General features: G+C 43.5%; 1 protein-coding gene across 2 annotated transcripts in view; it reads left to right on the forward strand.

Annotated features, from left to right (window-relative positions):
* Positions 1-19272, forward strand: part of SLC43A1 (solute carrier family 43 member 1) — a 229498-nt gene that overhangs the window by 45779 nt on the left and 164447 nt on the right. For both annotated transcript variants that reach the window (XM_083146125.1, XM_083146126.1), the window contains exons 4-5: positions 6664-6716; positions 6944-7020. In XM_083146125.1, the coding sequence (XP_083002251.1) occupies positions 6664-6716; positions 6944-7020 (130 nt within the window). The remainder of the gene's footprint in view (positions 1-6663; positions 6717-6943; positions 7021-19272) is intronic.

A 19272-nucleotide genomic window follows, 5' to 3' on the forward strand; every position in this document is an offset into this window, starting at 1 on the left:
TTCGGCCGGGGGACCTTATGTAAAAAGTGTCCCCCGGCTGTGGCATGACACCACGGGCTGTTGGAGCCCGGTGCTGGTTTCAAAATACGGGGGACCCCCAGATTGTTTGTCCCCCGTATTTTTGGAACCTGGACCGGTCCAAGAGTCCGGGGCTGGTTTCAGAAATACGGGGGACCCCTTTGCTTTTTGTTCCCCGTATTTTTGGAACCAGGTCCGGCTTAATGAGCCCGGGGCTGGTTATGCTCAGGAGGGGGGACCCACGCCATTTTTTTCCCAAAAAACACTTTAACACATTTTTTAACACAGGGCCATGCAGAAATCTCAATGATCTGTGCAGGGTTCTGGCCAATCTGCATATCAGAACCTGGTCTAAATTTTTGGCGATTTTTAGACACATTTTCCCGAATTCGCATCTCATTAAATATGCGAATTGTATACTTTTCAATGGGAAAATATCTGGATGCGGGTTCCGGAGCGAGTAAAGATCACACTTTCAGAAAGTGCGATTTCGTGGCAAAATCGGCTGTTTTTGCCGTTTTTCGCAACTCATTAAATGTGCGATTTTGGGAAAAAGTGCGATTTCGGCCGTTTTTGGCGAAAATATCGCAAAAGTCACATTTTCACATCTTATTAAATGTCACCCAGGGTGAAATTTACTAAAGGAAATTTGTAAAAAAATAGGTGTATTTGTATCCAGAAATACACTTATTTTTGACATTTACTATCCTGAAAATAAGGCAATTCGTATTCGTATTGATGTGCTATCAATACGAATACGAATTGCCGTATTTTCGGTATTAAATGTCAAAAATAAGTGTATTTCTGTATAAAAATACACCTATTTTTTACAAATTTGCTTTAGTAAATTTCCCCCCCAGTGTCTCCTAATACATTTTGGTGACACTGTATAATCTAAAATTTGAATGATCAGTAGCAGACCAAGAAACATCTTAGCTTCAGTATATTATTACTTCTTTCTGTTATTCACATATTAATTCTTGTGGCACATCTACATAAGTATAATAGAATGATGTTTTGTCTGTCTGTCTGTGTGTGTATATGTGTGGATGTTCCATGATAACTGTCGAATCTTTTAACTATTTGTCTTCAAACTTTGCACACTACCATATCATCTTAAGGGATGATCTAAGTTCGAAGACGCTCTTAAGGGTACTGTCATAAGGGTCCATGTTGTTTCTGTTGTTTTCAATCATTGTGATACTGTATGTCATTGGAAAGCTTATCACTTTCTGTATACAACACAATAAACAGGCCTATAAGGGTCCAATAAATGAAAAACATTTTCACTTTACCAAAACTTTTGACAAACTGAAATTACTAAGCGACTCATCAGCAGAGTGGTCTGTGAATCGAATGCTGGAGATATTGTTGTGAAATCCATGTGAGATGGTGAGAGGGTTTTTGGGATCTTCTGTACCAACTTTTGCCCTGCTGTGGTTGGGAAGGGACAGTGGATAGTTTAGGACTTGGTCTGGCTGCTGCAGCAACTTCTGCCCTGCTGTGGTTGGGAAGGGAAGGTGGAACAAGAATATGTCGGACAAGCCTTAAAGGGCCCCATACACCAGAAAGACAAATAAGAATAATAATCTGTCTTTAAAATAAAATATCAGTATTCACTACATAAAACAAGGGTTAAGCTAACAAACCAAGGTTGAACTAGATAGCCGCAAGTCTTTTTTCAGCCTTAACTACTATGCAACTATGTAACATTGTACCCAATCATGCAATCTCAAAGGCATTGTATGATGGATTATATGCAGATTGTGTGCACATCGTGGTCCCAATGGTTGGAAGATTTGTCCTCTGATCAGACGTACTTCATCATTTGATCAGTTGGGACAGGCAGTTTTTAGACAGGTTAGGTGTATACAATTGATTGTGAGATGACCGGTCGTATGCAGTGAGTTCGCATACATGGTTTTTGCCAAGTCCATGTATGCCTACTTGGAAAGAAGAGGATGTGATCTACACTGAAGGACCCCTGTGAGCATGGTTTCCTTCCACAAGTACCCAGATGGATTTTCTTCAGGACCAGTGGATGGAGGAGACCTACCTACATGTCAAAGTAGGTAAGTATTAGTATGAATGGGCTCTGGGTGTAATAAAGTTTTATTTTACTGGTGTGTATGTGTTTTTAGTTAACTATTTGTACTGTTGTGGGACTTAAAGTCCCAGCAGACCCTTTAATGCCCATCATGCTGTGACTTGTGGTTCTCCAAGTCCCTGCATGGGGTGCAGGCTTGCTGGGACTTGTAGTTCCACAAACATACACAATAGTTTTGTCACAAAGGGGTTTATTCTAGTTCATTCTTTCTGACAAAATCCTTCTTAGATGGACAAAACCATGTGCACTGCAGGGGGGCAGATGTAACATGTGCAGAGAGAATTAGATTTGGGTGAGTTATTTTGTTTCTGTGCAGGGAAAATACTGACTGCATGATTTTACACTTCAATATAGATCTCACTTTGAAGAAAAACCCCACCCAAATCTAATTCTCTCTGCACAAGTTACATCTGCCCCACCCGCAGTGCACATGGTTTTGTCCATCTAAGAAGGATTTTGTCAGAAAGAATGGACTAGAATAACCCCCAAAGTCCTCGTGATGAAACGCGTAGGGTTGTGGCTCAGCATCGGTCAAACAAGCCGGAGTCTCGGAAGAGTGTAAAACGATCAAGAGAAATAGAGGGCCTAAGACTTAGCCTTGTGGTACTCCAACTGATAGAGGTAGTGAAAAGGAGGTAGAATCAGAGAAGCAAACACTGAAAGAGCGATTAGATAGGTAGGATGAGAACCAATGGGATGGGCTGAAGCACTGCCTCTGTGGTGGTGTGGTGTTATAAGAAAGAGTGGGAAAATGGTGTTGTAAAGTAATTGGCGTTTATTAAGCTAATAATAAAGTACAGAGTCAAAACCTGGAGTTGTGTTCCACAGGTGAGCCTGTATACGTTTATTTGCTGTTATCCCCTATGGGAATGAGGGCATCAACGGACCGCTTTGTACCATAAGCCGGGATGGTGCTTTGTGTAACTCTTTTTTTTGGTATATATATATTTGGGGGCACCCGTTCAAGTAATCTACCATTGATTGAGTGCCGGATATTGTATATCTATCTATCGATCTATATATAGGTTGTTATATAGCGCAGCAGATTCCGTTACAGCGTCTTATATAGCGCAGAAGATTCCGTCAGTGTCTTATATAGTGCAGCAGATTCCGTTACAGGTTGTTATATAGCACAGCAGATTCCGTTACAGGTTGTTATATAGCGCAGCATATTCCGTTACAGCGTCTTATATAGCGCAGCAGATTCCGTTACAGCATCTTATATAGCGCAGAAGATTCCGTCAGTGTCTTATATAGTGCAGCAGATTCGGTTACAGGTTGTTATATAGCGCAGCAGATTCCATTACAGGTTGTTATATAGCGCAGCAGATTCCGTTACAGCGTCTTATATAGCGCAGCAGATTCCGTCAGTGTCTTATATAGCACAGCAGATTCCGTTACAGGTTGTTATATAGTGCAGCATATTCCGTTACAGCGTCTTATATAGCGCAGCAGATTCCGTTACAGCGTCTTATATAGCGCAGCAGATTCCGTTACAGTGTCTTATATAGCGCAGCAGATTCCGTTACAGTGTCTTATATAGCGCAGCAGATTCCGTTACAGCGTCTTATATAGCGCAGCAGATTCCGTTACAGCGTCTTATATAGCGCAGCAGATTCCGTTACAGTGTCTTATATAGCGCAGCAGATTCCGTTACAGTGTCTTATATAGCGCAGCAGATTCCGTTACAGTGTCTTATATAGCGCAGCAGATTCCGTCAGTGTCATATATAGTGCAGCATATTCCGTTACAGCGTCTTATATAGTGCAGCATATTCCGTTACAGCGTCTTATATAGCGCAGCAGATTCCGTTACAGTGTCTTATATAGCGCAGCAGATTCCGTTACAGTGTCTTATATAGCGCAGCAGATTCCGTTACAGTGTCTTATAAAGCGCAGCAGATTCCGTTACAGCGTCTTATATAGCACAACAGATTCCGTCATTGTCTTATATAGAGCAGCAGATTCCGTTACAGGTTGTTATATAGCGCAGCAGATTCCTTTACAGGTTGTTATATAGCGCAGCAGATTCCGTTACAGTGTCTTATAAAGCGCAGCAGATTCCGTTACAGCGTCTTATATAGCACAACAGATTCCGTCAGTGTCTTATATAGAGCAGCAGATTCCGTTGCAGGTTGTTATATAGTGCAGCAGATTCCGTTACAGTGTCTTATAAAGCGCAGCAGATTCCCTTACAGCGTCTTATATAGCACAACAGATTCCGTCATTGTCTTATATAGCGCAGCAGATTCCGTTACAGGTTGTTATATAGCGCAGCAGATTCCTTTACAGGTGGTTATATAGCACAGCAGATTAAGTTACAGTGTCTTATAAAGCGCAGCAGATTCCGTTACAGCGTCTTATATAGCACAACAGATTCCCTCATTGTCTTATATAGCGCAGCAGATTCCGTTACAGGTTGTTATATAGCGCAGCAGATTCCGTAACAGCGTCTTATATAGCGCAGCAGATTCTGTTAGTGTCTTATATAGCGCAGCAGATTCCGTTACAGGTTGTTATATAGCGCAGCAGATTCTGTTACAGGTTGTTATATAGTGCAGCAGATTCCGTTACAGGTTGTTATATAGCGCAGCAGATTCCATTACAGGTTGTTATATAGCGCAGCAGATTTTGTTACAGGTTGTTATATAGTGCAGCATATTCCGTTACAGCGTCTTATATAGCGCAGCAGATTCTGTTACAGTGTCTTATATAGTGCAGCAGATTCCGTTACAGCATCTTATATAGCGCAGCAGATTCCGTTACAGTGTCTTATATAGCGCAGCAGATTCTGTTACAGTGTCTTATATAGCACAGCAGATTCCGTTACAGTGTCTTATATAGCACAGCAGATTCCGTTACAGTGTCTTATATAGCGCAGCAGATTCCGTTACAGTGTCTTATATAGCGCAGCAGATTCCGTTACAGTGTCTTATATAGCGCAGCAGATTCCGTTAAAATGTCTTATATAGTGCAGCAGTGTCTTATATATTTCAAATGTAACATGCCAACACATGTTAGCCATGCCCCCAATTCATTACCGGGGGGGGGGGGGGGGAAATATGCCCTTGCTCCGGGCACCATGGCACCTAGCTACACCACTGAGATATATATTTATATATATATATGTGTGTATATTCCTGCTTGCAATCCACACGGACCCCAGGAAGACCAGCACCAGTCACAAAGAATCCAAGATTTTTAGAGCTTATGAATGCACATTTATTTGTACTAGTCCAAGCTCAAGTCATTATGAGAGCATATAGGAGCATATTAGACACCCAACAGGCAGATACATAGTATATACATTACTCGTCTCCTCGACGGCCATTCGGTGCACTTAGCACCTTCATCAAGAGGGGTCAACAATACATTGGTGGCAGGATCTAGAATATAAAGGGTGTAGGTGGCATTCTCACCTGTGCACACTCAAACAAATCACGGTCACTGCGTCACTACAAACATAGACCACCCCGCTCATCTCTGTACTCAGCCAGGGCCGTAACTAGGGGGGGGGGCTAGGGGGTCACGCGCACCGGGCGCTGGAGGGTGGGGGCGCTAGTGTGGTGTCCGGGCAGCGTGGTCCCTGGGATGAGCAGTGGGGGTCCGGGGACTGGTGGGTTAACGCCAGGTCCTAGCGGGGGTCCGGGGACTGGAGAAGGTTAACTCCGGCTCCTAGGGCTGCCGGGCGGAGGGCGGGAAGCAGGTTTTGAAAAGACTTGCCGGACGCTGATTGGCTGAATTCCAGCAAGTCTTTTCAAAGTCATCAGCGCTTCCCGCCGCCAGGCAGATAGCGCTAGGAGACGGAGTGAGTGAAGGCTGCCGCTACACCAGTCCCTGGACGCTCCCTACCCCGCTGGCTGCACACAGGTATGTTGGCAGCGGGGATCCAGGGACTGGTGTAGCGGCAGCTTTCACATACACAGCCGCTCGCTATTTGCCTTGCGGCGGGAAGATTTTGAAAAGACTTGCCGGACGCTGATTGGCTGAATTCAGTTAGCCTTCTCTAGTCCCCGGACCCCCGCTGCCTGTCCCCAAGGCAGTGATTTTTTTTGGGGTGGGGGACGACGACGACCAAATGACTGCCGCCCCGGGCGCCGAAACACCTAGTTTCGGCCCTGACTCAGCACACATTGCCGCCCGGTACCAGAAGTACACACGGCATTGTGGAAGTGAACCAAGTTACAGCGCACGTATGTGGGGGATCTGCTTGAGGTTCCTGCTGTATGCCTGACGAAGGGGCCCTGAGCCTCAAAACTGTTGCACAATAAATGTTACATTTATTGTTACATTTAATGTTACATTTAATGTTACATCTACTTCACAAATCCTGGAGTGCCGTGCAATGTACTAGCCTGAAAGGGTTTCATCTACAAAACGCCTATATATATCTATACAGTATATACCTATATATAGCTATATAGGTAATATTAGCTTTTACAAACTGATTTAATCACATGATTTAACGCATGACGTTCTGAATAATTGGTGAAGGATATGCTGTGATTGTTGAGACAAATTTTTTCTCTTTTTTCACAGCTTCTGCTTTGCACTGTCATGTGCTCTGGTGGCTCTCTCTGGATATGATCCAGGTAAATGTAATTTACTGTAATCATACATATTAATTTTGTACTTGTTTAGTTGTTACTGAAGTTCATCTGCTTCCTATTAATTAGCTTTTGTTTTAATTTTTCTATGTTTTAGAATTTACTTCTATAATTAATATTTTTTTGGAACCTTTATATATAAATCACAACTATATATATATTTTGATCTGTACTATATATATGTAACTATCCAATTTATATTATTTTTCCAGTGTTAGCCCCAGTGATATTTCTTGCTCTGTCTCTGAATGGTTTTGGAGGTATCTGTCTGACGTTCACATCTCTAACAGTAAGTGTTCGGTGACTCTAATAAATACTATGGACCGTATTTAAGAAAAGTACTGTTCAGTATGTGGTTTGCAGCAGTACGCCTTGATGGTTCACACCTGTTATACGCTGGCATGAAACACCTTACTGTACTGTTTGTCTAGGTTTGCCTCAAGGATAAAAATCCTGAAGAGTACTTAGTGTAAATGCCCCATCAAAGTTTAAACTCTTGCCAATATAAAAGTACCTCTTTCAATTCACAAACATTTTTTGCTACCCAAATATTGTGTAGCTTTGCTTAAATAATTATTAGACTTGTTCATCATAAGAGTTTTCAGGAACATATCTTTATGTCAGAAATGCAGAGCGCCACTGTGGAACCTCCTATATATGAGGGACCTATGGAGAGATGCACTTACATCCACCACCCCATTTCGCCGCACATTGCCATCAATAATAATCACAAATACACTAAGATATGCGATTATTAATGAAAAGGACAGCACTTTTATTAAGACCTGCCCTTTGCGAAGCAGCCAGCGACGTGTCAGCGGGACCCCAGTGCTTGCGTCTCCTCCCTGAACAAGGAAGGGGAAGTACAAGATTAAGGAGGAGGATGAGGTCACTGGTTCCGGCAGCACATCTGAAAGCTGCCCGGACATCAGGTTGGGCGGGAGCAGTGCAGGAAGTGCTGGGCAACGGGGGTGGGGTGTGTGTTTGTGCGGTGCAGGGCGGCGGAGGAACCCCATGCAGTGGTAACTCGGCATGCGGGTTTTAGTGCAAACGAAAATGTGGTAAAAACCCAGATAACAGGGTTTTTACCACATTTTCGTGTTAGAACATCTCACCCACAGAGAGAGATCGGATGTCTCTCCCTTAGCTCCGGAGACCTGCTGTTATTACTGTTATTACCAGATACAGTCACCGCCTAGTGATCTGTCTGAACCCTGTTTTGCTATAAGCCCCGTCTCATGTGCCCTTACTAGAGGAACAGAGAGAATGGCTGATTCATGGCTGTAAGTAAAGCAACAAAAGCATGCAAATGGATAAAACCACATTTTACCGCAGGTGGCAAATATGCAGCCTACAGACAGATTTAGATTTGGGTGGAATGTGCCCAAGCTAAAATCTAAATGGCAGTTTAAAAGTAAAGCCCTCTACATGCAAAAAGAGGAAGTATTTACCCTGCACAGTATATGTAAACATGGAAATGTAGTTGTAAATAATAAGTTCACAATTTATACTACACAGGGGAAAGAATACATAAAAATGGGTATATATATATATATATATATATATATAATCTTTTGCCATTTTTATACTGAAAAAAAAAAATATTTTTCTTTTTTACTACATACTAGGTCTATATATCGTTTATGATTAATGCCTTAAAATATATATATATAGATCTGGTGTGTGTGTGTGTGGGGGCGGCACTCCAAGCGAAGCTAAGCCAAATGGAAACAAGGTGAATGAAGCCGTGCCCGTCCAAAGACAGCTGCTGGGCTGTCGGTATGTAGAGGGGGATGGGTCGGCAGCACTCGCAGAACAAACTCAGACCAAGCCAAGTGGATAACCACCAACGTTTCAAGGCCTGGAGGCCTCTTTATCAAGGTGCAAAAACATGAACTGTGTACTTGTATGTGTACTTTTTGGACACTGGAGAGTACACATGCACAGGTGACATAGAGGGGATTGTAAACCCTGATACAAACCTTAAATATTTAAAGGTGATTGTTTCATCTATTTTTGAGGTTACAAAATTAAGTTTTATACCATCATTTGGCACTCTTGATCTAAGCCCCAAAAGTATGAAGTGATTGCTTCCTCTCCCTTTTGTGGAGGCTACGGGCCCTCATTACGTTTGGGCACCTATATTTATATGAACATAGTTTTCCTTCTGGAGTACTACTCTTTTATGAAACCTATTGGGTGATGAGATCATAATTCGCCTACAAATGGCTCATTTTTAGAATTGAAATAAAGGAAGACCGAGAATTGGTAGATGTCTAAACTTAGGATAAACAAATACAGTAAAACATTTCTAATACTTCCAACATCCATGATCTCCATTAAGAGTTAAAACTGCTTTGAATCCTTAAAGATTCATACTAAAAGTACAGTATCAAACCCCTGATGAAGTCTCATAAAGAGATGAAATGCGTCGGGTACTTGGAATGATCCCCAATCCCAAGAAAATTCTTCTATTTCAAGCAAACCAGTTTTTATATGTTTTACAATAAATGTTTTATATTTAAGAAGAAGTCTTTGTTGATGATAATTGTTATTATAGTTGTTTAAGAGGTAGGAAAGACAGATAATATCACATTGCAAGTTTTTTCATTTGGGCGCTGTATAACACTATTGGGTTGTGTATATATATATATATATATATATATATATATATATATATATAGCCCGATGGTATCTATTTGTTTCCTGAAGGCACCTGGGTAGCTGTCCCATCAAGTTGGAGTACCAAGCCGCAACACTGCTTCTATATATATATATATATATATATATATATATAATACAAGAAACAGAGGGGCGCTCCATGGTACATGTAAATTATGTTTAATAGACGGAGTACACACTCGTAAAACCAGATAAAAGCAAATGCTCGTACCAATGATGAAAACACTGTGGGCTAGTTACCACAAGATTTAAATGTGAATACCAGGGGCACACCGCTCCGATGCACTGTCCACAGACTCCAGGAAGAAGGGAACCACAATTGCTGGCTTGCGCTGCAGTGACTCCTGAACCACGAGCCGGGAGAAGCACACATCTTGTGGTAACCAGCCCACAGTGTTTTCATTATTGGTACGAGCATTTGCTTTTATCTGGCTTTACGAGTGTGCACTCCGTCTATTAAACATCATTTACATGCACCATGGAGCGCCCCTCTGTTCCTTGTATTTTCTAGACCCTTTTCTAGACTTGTTTCATCCCAACCCTGGATGCTGTGCTATATCAGAAGGAGCTGCAGTCAATCTTATTGGACTTTGGTGAACTGTCATTCCCTATTTATTTGCTGGACTCAAAAGTCATAAATATATATGGCACTCGCACTAACAAAACAGGTCGAATAAAGTGGATGACTACTCCATCTGAGGACGTTCAAGTCACACACACACATATATATATATATATATATATATATATATATATATATATATATATTTACACACACACACATACACATATACACACACACACAATATTTTCACCAAAACTTGGTAGACCACATTTCAGCACTGTTATGTGGTCCCCTTAGTTTACAACACCATATACCCTTCATACTAATCATGCAACACAATAGTAACCCAGTGTGTAAGAGGCACTGCACTTGCCTCTTACACATTATGCCAAATGGAATGAGCCAAAATTCACACCAACTAAGCCAAAATTCACATTTTGCCACATGGATTGAGCCAAAATACACATTATAGCAAATGATTTGAGCAAAAATTCACAATATGCTTCATAATTAGAGATATTGCGCACCGAAGGCCCCACACCATAATGTCCATTACGTATTATGCCAAACACCATAATGCCTATTAAAAATTATGATACATAAGTGCTGCTTACTTACATGCTCATTGCCAGGGGTTCCATGCTCATTGCCCGTGGTTCCATACTTTTTGTCATGTGGGATTACATGCTCATTGCCAAGGGAGAATACATGCTTGTGGTAACTGGGGGACAGCTGTCGCTGGGCAGAAGTGACAGCCATTGACAGCCGGGCAGGTAGCAGGGGGCTGCCCAGCTGTATTCAGAGCACTGCAGGTCCTGGCTATTTGAAAATAGAAAATGAAAATGTAGGGATTTACCCAGGAATATGGTCCCAGGATCATGCAGGGACATTCCTGGACTGGCCCCTTTTACACCAGCCTAGTCCCTGCATTTTCTGGTGTGAGGGGGAGAGAAAACCACTCCTCCCCTTTAACCAACCGGCTATAGCTTTGGAACCAATTGACCCATTTACATTTACCAGTATCATATTGAAGAACTTTTGAGTGGGCTTCGAATGATTTTGGTCCCGTGAAACTGGGCCATTTGGTTACAGAAAAATCTGCCCTCAAACAACATGAACAGCCATAAAATCACATTTCAGAAATGAAAAAAAAATCGGTTTACCCGCAATATCTCTGAAACCAATTAACCCATATGGACCAGCCTGGTATCAGATTGAAGGCCCAGCGATTTGGGGTCGACTGAGATCAACTTCAAACTTCTGTGATGCAGGAGGGGGAACTGGCAGCCGTTGGAATCGGGTGGGAGTCAGAATTAGCGGGTCCCATGTTATCCTATGAGGAAAACATTCCCGGGGGTATCTCCGGTTCCCGGGGGGCTAGAGATGCGGGGTTGGGCTCGTTGGAAAGCCCCAGCCCTCAACTAAAAAATGTTTTTTTTTGAGAGTGGGCCTTGAGCTGTAGCTCCATCAGGCCCATTGTTAATCCGGCCCTGCGTGCATTGCGTCAATCCTCTGAGAGCTATGTTACCGGGAAGGGGGCCTTGCTTTATGGCAGTGTTTTTCAACCAGTGTGCCGTGGCACACTAGTGTGCCTTGAGCTGTTCTCAAGTGTGCCCCCACATCTAGAGAAGCCCAAACCCGTTTACAGCCACCACCAGTTCAAATGTTATTTACTGGTCTCTTCTTTTCATGTAAAGGGCCAATGTATTTTATTTGTGTTACCTGTGGGGACCAGTGATTGTTTTTTATGTGGGGGCCAATAGGTTTGTTTTTTCCTGTAGTGGCCAATGTGTTTTGCCCAGTGGGGATCTCATGGTGTGCCTTGGCAATTTTAAAGTCTTATTTAGTGCGCCGCAAGGTAAAAAGGTTGAAAATCACTGCTTTATGGGTTAGAGTCTCCGGCTCAAGAACAATCTCCTAGTAGTATCTAGCAATTGCAGCTGGCTGGTGAAACTGGATTAGATACTGTAGATCTCTGTAGTCAATATGGCTTGAAGGGTCCAAATGCCCAGGCTGGTTCAGGCACTTGTGGTAATGAAGAGTTGATTGGGTGGTGCAATTTATAACAAACTAAGGGGCCGACAGTGGTGTGGCTCCCCTTTTTGAATTTTAATCTGTGCTTCAGGCCCCCACCCCCTCCCCCCTCTAGAGCCTCCCCTGGACTGTGTACCCAGATTTAGTATCTAGAATGCTTTCTTAGTCTCTGATTTATGTAAATTTTCACGTCAGTGTACCTCATTGCTGAAGGCTCTTTATCTTTAGCTGTATGGCACACCTAAAGTTTGTCTTGGAGAAGTGCCCACTACCCTGGCTGCTGTAGATACAGTAGGTGTGTCTGTAGCCCCACCTAAGCTTTAACTATGAGTAGACATGCTATTGGTAAAAATATAAAAATAAATTACTTTTCTCATTACATACATTTTTTGTAGGTTAGTCTCTCTCACATTCCTTTGTCAGTAGAGTTCCCGAATTAAAGGAATAATTCATCCAAACTGTACCAAAATAATCAAATTACACAATGTGTACATAAAATAAAAAATAACAACCAGTAGTCAGACAAAGACACCATCAGTCATGTAATAAATTAAATTTAACAAATTCAACCAGAAAAGTATGTGGCTGATCACAGCAAGCTATCAGAATTGTTCCTCTTGCTATTTTAACTATACACCAATATGCATATAAAGTAAGTCTACTTTATATTTTATGTTACCTTGTATTTACTATTGGGATATGAACCGAAGGTAGCTGGATAACTATGCTAAGCCACACAAGTGTGTGGCACAAACACATGGCTCATCTAGGAGTGGCACTGCAGCAGCAGACAGGATGGCAGCTCTAAAAACTAGGCCCCAAAAAGCACATAATGGCAAAAAAAGAGGTGCAAGATGGAATTGTCCTTGGGACCTCCCTCCCACCCTTATGTTGCTTAAATAGGACATGCACACTTTAACAAACCAATCATTTCAGTGACAGGGTTTGCCGCACGACCATGGCTGAAATGATTGGTTTGTTTGGGCCCCAACAAAAAAAGAAGCAAGTCACCTCTCCCTGTACAAAGTGGCTCTATAGAGGCAAGATGTCGTCCTCATCCTCCAATTCCTCACCCCCTTTAGTGTGTACTTCCTCATCCTCACAGATTATCAATTCATACACGCTGGACACCACAATCACAGGTCCCTCTGTAGTCTCTGGAGGCAATTGCTAGTCTTCGTTCAAGAACTGATAATTAATTTTGATGAACATCATCTTTTCCACATTTTGCGGAAGCAACCTTCTACGCCAGTCACTGACCAGGTTTCCCGCTGCACTAAAAACTTTTTCGGAGTACACACTTGAGGGGGGACAACTCAGGTAAAATAGAGCGAGATTGTACAGGGGCCTCCAAACTGCCTTTTTTTCCTGCCAGTAGAGGTATGGACTGTCTGACATGTCTACTTGGATGCTGTCACCAAAGTAATCCTCCACCATCTTTTTAAAGGTGACAGCATCCAATGCAGCGACACTAGTCATGTCAGCAATCGTTGGTAGGTCCTTAGGTCCAGACCAGATGTCCAAACTCTCTCCTGCCTGCCCTTCATCCCCACTATGAAAACTACTACAGCTAATAATAAGCAGCTATCTATGAGGACAAAGATGTGGGCACACAGTAAGCAAAGTGAGCATGCGGGCAGCAGATGGCCAGATGAGCTCCCTCTTCAATTTCCAAGGCTGGAGTGAAGATGGCGCCCACCTGCCCCTATATAGGGTTCGGTTCTCGCGAGATCCGGGAGCGGGATCTTGTGAGCTCTGGAAAGGCGTGCTCAGAGCCTGGGCGGGAAACCCCGAACTTGGAAGCGCGTTCGGATTGGGGGTGTTCGGGGGTGCTCTGATTCCCCCATACTTACCTACTTTTGAAAACTAGTTTCAGGGAGATTATAGTTGGTAATAGAATTCTGCAAAGCGCCCCAAAGAGTGTCATGCTCTACCCAAAGGGTGTGTCTAGTTCCATATAAGGAGAGATTGTGAAAAGAGATTTTGCACGTTGTACCTAGAATCATGGGTGTGTACTGCTACATATGAGAGGAATCTTTTAAAATTACTTTTATACAAATGTAGATGAGCCCCAAAACAATTAGTAAGTGCTACTATACTCGTTAAAGTGCTTGGAAATGGTGCTGATTCAATGTAAATGTATCTATCTCTCATTCCTTTTATCCCCCAAAATTTAACAGTGTACTGTGGGCTAGGTGAAATCATGGAGATTGCTAGACTAATGAGGGAGAGAGGGAGCTTGCTTCTATTTCAGGGAGTCTCCTGGAGGAGGGTAGGCATCTATGGATTCCCCCAATCCGAACACGCTCATCTCTAATCTATTATATGTGTAATAAACACTGTAAAAAAAAAAGACTCATTTTAGCAGAGTTGCACTGTAACTGACTCCTCACTCACGCCAGACATCTCATTTTGCATGGCGTATTGCGGCTAGATGTAGAGTATGAGAACAGGGAACACATCTGTATTTTCAACTGCCAAGGAGCATGACCTTTAGGGCTGAAAGTAACACTATCGGCAGTGCTATTTTTGTAGGAAAATAGGTTCAGGAACTGTGGGCGGGGGCAGAAAGTGGGCGGTGATGTGGGAGGAGCTACAAAGGGGCGGGGCATTACATAAAAAAAAGAAACAAGAAAAATATAATTCCTCACGCCGTCACGCTTATTATACATATGCCACACACAGAGATTCCCATTATACATATGCCACACACCGTGGTGCTCCATTATACCTATGCCACACCGTGATGCTCCATTATACATATGCCACACACCGTGATGCTCCATTATACATATGCCACACACCGTGATGCTCCATTATACATATGCCACACACCGTGATGCTCCATTATACATATGCCACACACCGTGATGCTCCATTATACATATGCCACACACCGTGATGCTCCATTATACATATGCCACACACCGTGATGCCCCATTATACATATGCCACACACCGTGATGCCCATTATACATATGCCACACACCGTGATGCCCATTATACATATGCCACACACCGTGATGCTCCATTATACATATGCCACACACCGTGATGCTCCATTATACATATGCCACACACCGTGATGCTCCATTATACATATGCCACACACCGTGATGGCCATTATACATATGCCACACACCGTGATGGCCATTATACATATGCCACACACAGAGATTCCCATTATACATATGCCACACACCGTGGTGCTCCATTATACCTATGCCACACACCGTGATGCTCCATTATACATATGCCACACACCGTGATGCTCCATTATACATATGCCACACACCGTGATGCTCCATTATACATATGCCACACACCGTGATGCTCCATTATACATATGCCACACACCGTGATGCTCCATTATACATATGCCACACACCGTGATGCTCCATTATACATATGCCACACACCGTGATGCTCCATTATACATATGCCACACACCGTGATGCCCATTATACATATGCCACACACCGTGATGCTCCATTATACATATGCCACACACCGTGATGCTCCATTATACATATGCCACACACCGTGATGCTCCATTATACATATGCCACACACCGTGATGGCCATTATACATATGCCACACACCGTGATGGCCATTATACATATGCCACACACCGTGATGGCCATTATACATATGCCACACACCGTGATGGCCATTATACATATGCCACACACCGTGATGGCCATTATACATATGCCACACACCGTGATGCTCCATTATACATATGCCACACACCGTGATGCTCCATTATACATATGCCACACACCGTGATGCTCCATTATACATATGCCACACACCGTGATGGCCATTATACATATGCCACACACCGTGATGGCCATTATACATATGCAACACACCGTGATGGCCATTATACATATGCCACACACAGAGATGCCCGTTATACATATGCCACACACAGAGATGCCCGTTATACATATGCCACACACCGTGATGGCCCGTTTAACATATGCCACACACCGTGATGCTCCATTATACATATGCCACACACCGTGATGCTCCATTATACATATGCCACACACCGTGATGCCCATTATACATATGCCACACACCGTGATGGCCATTATACATATGCCACACACCGTGATGCTCCATTATACATATGCCACACACCGTGATGGCCATTATACATATGCCACACACCGTGATGCTCCATTATACATATGCCACACACCGTGATGGCCATTATACATATGCCACACACCGTGATGGCCATTATACATATGCCACACACAGAGATGCCCATTATACATATGCCACACACAGAGATGCCCGTTATACATATGCCACACACAGAGATGCCCGTTATACATATGCCACACACAGAGATGCCCGTTATACATATGCCACACACAGAGATGCCCGTTATACATATGCCACACACAGAGATGCCCGTTATACATATGCCACACACCGTGATGGCCATTATACATATGCCACACACAGAGATGCCCGTTATACATATGCCACACACCGTGATGGCCATTATACATATGCCACACACAGAGATGCCCGTTATACATATGCCACACACCGTGATGGCCATTATACATATGCCACACACCGTGATGCTCCATTATACATATGCCACACACAGAGATGCCCGTTAGACATATGCCACACACAGAGATGCCCGTTATACATATGCCACATAAACATATGCCACACACAGAGATGTCCATTACACATTTGACACATAAGTGCCACTTACCTACATGCTCAATGACACCTCCCCAGCCCATATGTACATGACCCCCCAGCACACATTTACATATTACATATGGTGGCCGATTAATGTTGAATTAGGCCCTATATGAGTACACACACACACACCTTTCCCCTCAATCACTTAAAAAATTATGCATCCTCACAAACACAGAGACCTACATTTACTATAGATCATCCTCCACCCCCACTCCATCCATCCACTGTGCGGCTGTAAACTTTAATTTTAGTGGGGGGGGGGGGGAGGCTATGGAGGTGGGTTGCTGCCAGCCCTCAGCAGCAGCCCTTCTCCCGAGCCCTCTGTAGCAGCAGGCACCCCACATCCCCAAGCCCTCAGCCTTGGGAGCATCTTCACTCACCCCAAGTAATGCTGTCTGGGCGTCACGCTAGCAGCCAGTGAGTTCCTGCATCCGATCAGTCCGCACGCTCCGTCCCGCCGTGTATAGACGGCGCCGGCATTTGTACTCTACAGCGCCGCAGCCCCTCTGGCTACCGCATGTGGGTGGGCGGGCAGCCGCCCGGAAAGCAGTTCTAACTTCAGCCTTGTGGCGTTGAGACATGGCTGCCCCGGCCCCGCGAGCTGCTCCCCGGACTCCAGGAGCGAGACGTGCTGCTGCTGAAATTCATTTCTCCCGCTGGACCGCTAGCCAATAGGCGCTCGCGGTCCAGCAGCCACCAGTTGATTGGCTGCTGGACCGCAAGCACCCATTGGCTAGCGGTCCAGCATGAGACGTGAATGTTACTGCTGCACGTCTCTCTGCTGGACCTGGACATTAGTGGACTGGACTGTCACTCCATAATTAGCGGGCAGGGGAGCGGGCAGGCGATGCGAGTGCTGGGCGGCCTGGAACAGGTTCCGGAACGCCGTTCCTGATGACGTCATTTTTAATTTGAGCTTCAGGAACGGCGTTCCGGACCGTTCCGGCTGAAAAATAGCCCTGACTATCGGTCAGATGCAATGCTGACAGAGTTTGGCAGCCATGCAGAATGCAGGCCTAACTCTGACATTTTATTAAACATCCTAGGCTCTGATGTGTGACCTCTAGCATGTAATACATTCACATTTGTAAACTTACAAACTAAACCTGAAATAAAGTAGGGATGTGCACGGGCCATTTTCGCGTTTTGGGTTCTGATTACCTTCAGGTTTTGGGTTCTAATGGGTTTTGCCAAAACCACTGCAGCGGCAGGCAGGATGGCAGTTTAAAAAATAAGCAACCGGGGGCTTCCTACCTAACCGTACATGTACAGTTAAGCAGCCAACAAGCCAACATCTGGCTTGTTTGTGTTTACCATATGCAGCCAAGCAGCAGTGGGCGTTTCGTGCAGCACTGAGTTTGTCTACAAGTGTGTAACTGTTTCAATCAGTTTAACATCCAACAAGACCCCTATCTGGCTTGATTGTGTGATCATTATTATTATTAAGTAATGTAATCTGGTTGTTTAATTTTGTGATTATTATTAATTTATTACCAGTCGTCCCTTAAATCATTGCCTAATGGGTGGAGGGGGCTAATCAATTACTAGGTGGCAAATGGAAGAGTTCCTCCACCTCTCTAGGACTCCTGGGTTGGAGATGTATCGCTTTTCAGCAACCTAACCGTACATGTACAGTTAAGCAGCCAACAAGACCCCTATCTGGCTTGATCGTGTTTACCATGTGCAGTGAAGGAGCAGTGGGTGTTTCGTGCAGCACTGAGTTTGTCTGCAAGTGTGTAACGGTTTTGATCAGTTTAACATCCATCAAGACACCTATCTGGCTTGATTGTGTGATTATGATTATTATTAATGAATGAAATCTGATTGTTTAATTTTGTGATTATTATTATTAATTAATTTAATCTGATTGCTCAATTTAGTGATTATTATTAATATTACCAGTCATCTCTTAAATATGACCCCCAGTGTGCAGCCTCCTCTCCCTTATGACACAAATTCAGTAGCCATGTCTGATCCATCAGCTACTTTTTGAAAAAGCTGCAGCCAAAGCAGCCAAACACGTCAAGGCACACCAGAGATCCACCATTGCTGCTAAACCTTTTCACCAAGGTCCAACTTTGCATCCATCCTGCTAGTCCATCACAAAGGAGGGAATACCATCTACCCTCCCAGGTTTTTCATCCTTTGAACCAGCCGCTTCCACAGCCAGAAATCCTCAGTGCAGACGTATCTAGAGGAAAGGGTTGAGACTATCCCCCTGAGGCTCCACACAGAACAAAAGGGGCATGCTATCCCCAGAGGCACAAACAGGAACAGAGGTACCCGGACATGGACTACATCCATTAATCCATTGGGCCCAATAGGATCAGACATTTGCAGCCACTAAATGGAACCAGTGGGTGAATATACTTAAACAAAAGTGATTTGCTATTTATTTTTACCATATATATTGAATATACATTTTTATCCAATTTCATTCATGCAATTGCATTATTAATAATAAACTGTATTAATCTATAATATCCGGTGAAAAGCGGTTACATTTTTCTTTTCTTTTG

The sequence above is a fragment of the Crinia signifera genome, chromosome 6, assembly GCF_055691185.1.
Source record: "Crinia signifera chromosome 6, ASM5569118v1, whole genome shotgun sequence".
NCBI lineage: Eukaryota > Metazoa > Chordata > Amphibia > Anura > Myobatrachidae > Crinia > Crinia signifera.